Source organism: Anarrhichthys ocellatus, unplaced genomic scaffold (genome assembly GCF_004355925.1).
Source record: "Anarrhichthys ocellatus isolate YVR2014 unplaced genomic scaffold, GSC_Weel_1.0 scaffold11, whole genome shotgun sequence".
Taxonomy (NCBI): domain Eukaryota; kingdom Metazoa; phylum Chordata; class Actinopteri; order Perciformes; family Anarhichadidae; genus Anarrhichthys; species Anarrhichthys ocellatus.
The window spans coordinates 2,507,394-2,515,249 of NW_022280041.1; the positions used below are offsets into that span (position 1 = coordinate 2,507,394).

The 7,856-nt window shown below is 40.5% G+C and overlaps 1 protein-coding gene across 1 annotated transcript; it reads right to left on the minus strand.

Moving 5' to 3' along the window:
* Positions 1 to 250: 250 nt before the first annotated feature.
* ripk3 (receptor-interacting serine-threonine kinase 3) lies at positions 251 to 7,614 on the minus strand. Its single transcript, XM_031851359.1, has 13 exons — positions 7,538 to 7,614; positions 6,651 to 6,808; positions 6,401 to 6,566; positions 6,093 to 6,248; positions 5,374 to 5,522; positions 5,112 to 5,161; positions 4,285 to 4,446; positions 4,107 to 4,189; positions 3,959 to 4,022; positions 3,260 to 3,321; positions 2,601 to 2,652; positions 2,277 to 2,473; positions 251 to 1,980 (listed from the first exon to the last, which is right to left on the minus strand). The coding sequence occupies exons 2-13, from the start codon at positions 6,800 to 6,802 to the stop codon at positions 1,753 to 1,755; spliced, it is 1,521 nt and encodes a 506-aa protein (XP_031707219.1). The 5' UTR covers positions 6,803 to 6,808; positions 7,538 to 7,614; the 3' UTR covers positions 251 to 1,752.
* Positions 7,615 to 7,856: the final 242 nt, after the last annotated feature.

Here is a 7,856-nt window from a genome sequence, read left to right on the forward strand (position 1 = left end):
TGGCAGTAGAGGAAGGAGTCCGGTGCCAGAAGCCTGCTGAGTTCACACCGGACCATCACAACTGATCAGTGTCAACGCCCCGGTGCACAGCAGAGGCCTGTGTTAGCACTGTGGATATTCGTTTCTGGAGTACAAAGACTTTGGTTCAAAAACTAGATAAACACCTTGTAACAAATGACATCAAATATCATATAAAATATGTATGAATGTTCATTTTGATTTGATTTTTTTGCTTTGATATATATAAATAGATATAAAACGATACATTAAATAGTTTTTTTCTTAGAAACAGCTGTTTTGCTGTTGGGAAAAAGTTCCCTGGTGAACTGGAAGAGATGAATTATACATTTTCAGCAGCAACAGAAGTGATTTATTTGGAATAGAAAGAAAGAAAGACACATGTATAGTGAGACACTAGCTGAACAAGAGTGCCATCTAGAGACACTCAAGGAAAGTCAACACCACACAACATGTCACCAAAATAGAATCATTAACAAAAGGAGTTGAGGGACTGTATCAACAATATTGGGGACAGGATCTTATATTTCATTTTATTAAAAAGCAAGACTTTTCAAAAATACTCTGCTTACAAAGATATATATTAAAAAATAAGAAAAACAGCAAAATTCTCACATTTGAGAACCTACAACTTGAGATATCTTTGGCATTGAGTGATTAAGTGATTTCCAAAAAAGTAGCATCAGTGAATCCTGTAATTGTTACAGATCTGTGATTTGTTCGACCAACGGTTCAAAACCCAAATATATTCAAAAAGAGAAAAAATGCAAATTCCCACATTTAAAAAGCTGAAACCAGAGAATTCTGCCTTCAAAATAACTTAAACTATTTATCGATTATCAAAACTGATGCCGATTAATCGACTAATCGTTGCAGCTCTGAGATATTTACCACCTGAAATATGAAAACTTAAATTAAGTTGTCAAGTAACCCTGATTTTGGTGTTCGAAATTACACCAAACATTTAAATAAAAAAACACAACACTTGAGTACAAATGTATGAAGACTTCTAAATCTAAGTAAACTATGCTTTTTAACTAATACAATGTTTGCCTTACTTTATATTTCCACTTAAGTACCTTTAGGATCAAAGTCTGGCGATATTTTATATCCCATAATCCCATCGAAGAGTTATCCTTTAAGATAAAGCAATTCTCTCTTCTTTCACTTCATTGAAGCTACATCGTGCTTCTACTGACCGAAGTATTCAAGATGCCGTCATCCTACGGCAGCACCGTTACATCAACTGCAAGACATTAGAGATGATAGATCAATATAATACAAATGATTCTTTGTTTTAACCTCCTTGACAGACCAAACGGTCGGTCATATGTGCACCGATATATCGACCTGTTTAGATCAATTATCAATCTGTGGTTATGGTGATTTTTTGGCACTTGATTGTGAGGCTGGCACTGCGACTGAGGATATTTGTTGACAACAGTTGGTGGAAGAGCCAAACCATATGACCGGACTCTGCTCACATTAACACTGCTGACAGGGCAAAAAGGAGGTGTGAGATTCTTGCTCATTGGTTTTAAATGTGCTAACAAAGGAAGCAGAATAAATAAATACTATTAAAAAGATATATATTGAAACATCATTCTTGAACAACATGAAGACTGTCCAGATTTGAAAAGCAAAAACAGAAAACGCAGCTACGCCTTCATACTTCTCTAATAAAACATGTATCAGGAAATGAGAGAACTTAAACTCGCAAAGGTCCACGAGAACTCAGCGAACCCCTCCCGCCTTGTCCTTGCAGCTTCCGTGACGCTGCGGCGGGAGGTCGACTCTGGGCGGTGCTGTTGGATGCCGTCTCCTTTCTGAGCGCTCTGTAACTTGGATGTGCATGATGTTGTTGTTGCCGTGCTGTAATCCGGTAACATTGCAGAAGTGCATCTGGACTCCGCGTGCAGCGGCCGGTTGGCAGGAGAAAGTGTCGGGGCCGGATAACTGACGCTGCAGATATACACGAATAAAAAGAGAGGAAAACAGCAGCAGCGGAGGTCAAAGTGTTAGTTTCGAGTCTTCAATAAATGCTGTGTTCATGAGAATTGATTACTTAAGACACTTAAGATACTACAACACTTATAAAGACAGATTGTTCTGTGTGAAAGTTCACTTTTAATTACAAATCAACTGAAGGAAACCTACTTAAATTCCTCTTTGGAAAAGGAAATACAGAGTATTTTTACTGCAGAGTTTGGTCTCTCGAACGTATCTTTAATGCAGTGATGCAAAATAAAACCACCCACGTGATACTGTGAAGACAGGTTTCGCTTGAAACCCTGCAGGGAAGGTTTTGCTGCTCTGCCTTGAGGGGACCTCTCAGTCAAAGGAGACGGCGGTAACGGTTCAATGGGGCAAACGGAGGACCTTTTCACTTTGCCGTCCGTCGAATGGCGGCTCTCGTCATCGTAACGCACGCTTGAAGGTCGAGATGAAGGCAGATCTGAAAAGGGGAAGACAATTACCTGAAAACACTATGTCATGATACTTGATTTGTTTGTCCGATTTGTGATCTAACAACACAAGTTCCCCTCTTTCTTCCGCGGCTTCAACACCAACTTCCTCTTTACCTTTGACTCTTGGTATGTCTCTTCGATTTGCAGTCCCACCGCCAGCCATTTCCTGCAACAGAAGCAAGTAAAGGAGTTGCACTGTGATCTCATTAAAGACTACAGTTGATCACCAGTTTGCACATACATTTTGTATAATAGGAAATAACTGGTCAGTTGTGTTTTGTTAATCCAAAACATCACAACTCCGTTACAGAGCGAAGACCATAATCTCTCATTTATAATCTTGGTTATATTCATGTTTACATTCAATCTCCTATTGCCCAACCTGGCTCCAAACTTCATGCGCTTCATCGAGGCCTTTTTTACATTCACTGTGTTCAACACTCTTTCCTGTTAAAACTCCCCTGGCGCAACAGGAAGTGATGCATGTAATATTTCCTCACGGCAGCAAAAAATTTTAAAAAAGTGCAGTGCAGAAACATCACAGCATTGGCCAATTTGTGGCAAAGAAAATAATTAATACCTCACAGACCACATTGTGAGTTTTTCTTCTCGGGTCAAAAGTATAACAATGTCGTCAACACTGTACTAGGAAGAGTCTGAATGATGACGTTAAAGTGTGGTCTGTTGATTTAAACATTTCCTAGGTGTTAAATACAATAATGTCTCTATTTATTCTATTATTGCAGCGACCGTGTGATTCGTCTGAATCTCACCTGGACTGGTGGGCGACCTGTTGGCACGGTATCACGAATCTTCGCCTCCTCACGTTTACTCCCTGCAAAAGAAAATATAAAATAACATTTTTGTTGTTTTGCAACAGCAATTTTTAATCTCGCTAAAAATGGTTCCATCAAACTCAATCAGTCAAACGACTTCCTGACTTTGGAAATACTATTTTAACAAAATAATCTTAACTCTAGTCCACAATTCTGTTATGAATACTACGGACCTTTTGACGCAATCAAAGTTTAAAGTTTAAAAACACAAACCTGAAAACACAAAATACATAAACTCCACAAACTACATAACTGAAATAAACAAGAGCTAAAGAAATAGTACCGAAATATGCTGCTCGCTTTCTTGCCGAGAAATAGATGAGAAGATTGATACCACACATGTGTGTGTCCGTTAAATACAGCCAGCTACAGAAAGCAGATAGTTAGCTTAGCTTAGCATGAAGACATAAAGAAACAGGGTAAACAGCTAGGGTCTGCTAGCCTGGCTCTTGTACATATTAAACAAGATATAACGTGTTAATACATGAGATTTAGAGATGTTGGAGATGTTTTCCCCTGTTTCTTCTGTTTAGCGTACAGAGGGGAGAGGGGTATCTATCTATCCAGAAAGGGAATAGCTATGTTGAAGAAAAAACATCCTTATAAGTGGTTAGGGGAAATGACATGAAAGCAGACCTGAAACCTGAGTGATGTGAACCCTCTCAATCTGCTCTATCATTCTTTCGTCTTCCTTTTGGTCCTGGAAAGAGGAAGAGAAAGACGTACATCATGTCACAATTCAACATCATCTCAGCATGACTATTATGAAAATATTTTCCCTCACCAGTTGCATCAGCACTTGATGGACAGCATCATTAGTATTATGTTTGTGGATCTTGTACAGTTCTTCTGCCTCAATTGTACACGCTGCGCACAAAGTAGATTAAAGATGTGACGTTAGGACCAGGCACCGCAAGCTGTTGAAAGTGTCATTTTCTGTGTCAGCTCAAGAGTTTTCTCACCAAGGGCAGAGGGCCTTTCTTTGGGTTTGGTGTCCCAGCATCTCTTCATGAGCTCCATTAGTCTCGTCAACCCTGCACGTTCAACCGCCTGGACCCTGATCTCTTTCAGCGATGGACGGTCTCCTTCGGGGATACGAATCCGCACTAAGCTGGACTTTGCATCTATAGCGGAGGAAGGATTGACATAAACAATGTATTACACAACAACAACGTTTAACACAAAAGGTGTTTCATGGAGTGACAAGTCCATAGACCAACTCTGAAGTTACTCTCAGGAGCCTTTTAGCATCTTTCGCCAGTTGTTTTGATTTTACAACCTGCAGATTTACTGCAGGATGTAATATCAAGCAGTTGGTGGAGACCAAAACAGAGCTAAAAGAAGAGTGAATATAGACTTACAGTCATAAGGTGGACATAAACACAACTACAAATGAACGCTAATGTTGCTCTGTGTCTGCTGGGTGTGTTTGCCATACTAACTTTATAAGGTGATAATATCTCAATATTTTTGCACTGCCACCAAAATAATTGTCAAATTTTTCTACAAACAAAACCTCGTGACAATTGCAATAAAATAGGCACCCTTTAATCCTCGTGACTTTTGTTTACGAGCTGCAAACACAGACAGTTCACAATCTAGAAAACAAAAAGTAGGTGTGTTTACACTTATAAACTCCCGCTGTTCTTGCACCTCGTGTCATTATGGTCATAATGCACACAAAAAAACAACAACCTCCCACTCAGATGAGAAAAAACAAAGAAGATGTTTTGAACATTTGTGGTGAGCGAGAGGCTACGAAAGCTATAAAGACACAATAGTGACTTACGTGGATATGGTTGTGTCCCAGTGACAATGGACCACAAGAGTATACCATAACTGAAAGAGAGGCAGAGAGAGTCACATGCCAGGATTACTGATTATATCATAACAACACCGCCCTGGTTTGTTTTCATCTGTAAATTGACACTTGTGTGAGAATTAGGACATTCAAATCAGACCACTTCCCTCATTTGGCTGTAAAACAACACTCATTATTGGTCCTTATATGATAAAGTAAAATGCTTTTATCCAAGTGCTGGTTCTTGTACCTGTAGATATCGGAGGCTTGGGTCGGTTTGTACGACACGTCAAACGCCTCCGGGGGCATGTAGCTGATCGTCCCCCCTTCCTCTTCGCTGTCCTTCTTGGAGCACCGCGTGACGCTGCGGTAAAACCGTGAGAGGCCAAAATCTGTGAGCTGGAGAGAAAATAAGCATAAGAGATGAAGGAGGCGGCTAGCGGGCAGCTTACTGTGCAAAAATTCAAATTATTAGTGGTGTTGCAGAAATTAGGATCATAACTTCCCTTTGGATATTATATACAAATGTTACTTTCAGTGGGACGTGACACATTTTGTGTCATATGCTGAACTGTGAATTAATGTATTACATCAGCAAGTTGTCTCATTTAGGCCATGATCAGTTTTACTTCCCTTATTAATCACAGCATGGGATGACAGGGCCTGGAGTGTGTGTCTTGTTTAATAATAAAACCCTTTCATTACCTTTTTATCAAACGCCATTTCTGCTTATTATCAAGTTACAACATTCAGAGGGAAACCACGTCTGTTTCTTTTTGATAAAGGAACAGTGAGTAACATTTAGTGAGATTCCTTGGCAGAAATAGAATAAAATATTCATAATTATGTTTTAATCGGTGTATAATCACCTGGAACTAAGAATCGTAGTGTTTCGTTTGCTATCTGAAGGTAGGAATTCCAGAGGGCAAACTAATCTACCGATATGAAGTAAGCGGGCCTTGGACTCACCTTGGCATTGAGAAAGCTGTCCAGCAGCACGTTGCTGGGCTTCAGGTCCAGGTGGAGCAGGGCCGGGGCCAGACTGTGGAGGAAGTTAATACCCAGAGCCACTTGGTGAGCCAGTCTGAAGACCAGCGGCCAGGGTGGAGCTCCGTGTAAGCTGTCCTGTAAGATCGTTTCAATAGTTACAGATCTACAAAGAGTGGCGATTGTGCTGTCGTGTTCCTACTACATGTACACTGGCATTGAAAAGTGTAAAATCATCCTTAAATGTATTGTTGTTTAAGTCAAAGAGTACTTCCTCCACCGGTGGTTACCTGTAGGGAGGCCACTGATCCTCTCTCCATGAACTCCATGACCAGGCCCAGTTGATCTGAGACCGAGGAGGGCGCCCGGCCCTTGAAGACCCCTCGGACCAGAATGACGAACGGGCTGCTCCCTTCACGCATCATGTTGATCTCCCGCAGCAAAGACGCGCTGGTCCTGTGTGTGTGTGTGTGTTTGCATCATGGGTAAGTCGCACCTTTATTTGATCATAAACAGAAAGCTCTTTTGTTAACAACTCACCTGTCGTCATTATGAAGCAGTTTGATGGCCACGTCGCAGCCCCACTGAAGATGCCTGGCTTTGAAGACTTTTCCAAAACCCCCGGAGCCAATCACCTTCCAGCCCTCCAGGCTGGACTCTCCGATCAGGAAAGAAACTTGACAGCTGGACATAATTCACTGGAGGAGGAAATGAATCATGATCATAAAAACCTGTTTGTTTAAGACTGAAATTGTTCCTCGAAAGAGGATCTTTCCTCAGGAAGGGGAGGCTGGTTAACATTTGTTTTTTAGGATTGCTTAAGCAAGATTTAGAAAGCAGGGCTCATATTGTCAAGACGATACACACACCCACACACACTTTTAACATTTCTACTTTTCTAATGATAAAGTCTGGCTTTGATTCTTATTCTCAGACATATCATTAGAGTGACATACATGAATATAGTATGTTGGCCAAACACAACACCCGAGAGTGTGTTGTACTCGTACTCAACACAACAGGAAACCACATTCTTTGTTGCTCAGGCTACCTGACACACATCATAAAGCCCCCGTGGGGTGGACAGAATAATAGTAACACCTGTAAAATCTAATAACCCTCACTGATGTTCTTGTGTCAGCTTAACTCTTCAGTGCTTTGTCTTGTTGTGTTGGGATTACATCATACTAGCAGGTCCCTACTATTTTGTCCACCTCCTGAGGACTAAACTCTACAAAATTTTAGTTTTAAAGTCTGAACCTATGAGCTGAACACAATGGATTTACATTACTGTAACATAAAATGAAAAGATAACAGAGACTCAAATGTAGAAAACACAAAGTCTGACAAATTCCTGATCAACACAGACACTTTAAACACTAATAAGTTTATCAAGGAGATATTTTTTAAATGGGGAAACCACTCACCCTTAGGGATATACTCTTCCTCATCATTCAACCGTGTCGACGGAGGTATAAGCCGGTGTAACAACCCTGACTCTCTGCTCGCAGCAGCTCCTCCTCCACCTAAACAGAAGTGAAACTACTTTTTCCACTTCTGCTTCCAAACTGCTCAGCAAACAACCAAGTGTGTCACGACAGAAGGATTTATTTTTTCTTCTTCTTTTATTTAACCCTTTTCCTCGTCAGATTTAATGGCTGCTTATGTTGAAGTATGTTGTTCATATGATTTCATTTGTGGAAAGTGTTTTCCTCCTTTTAGTGGAGCTTGATTACAGTTGCAACA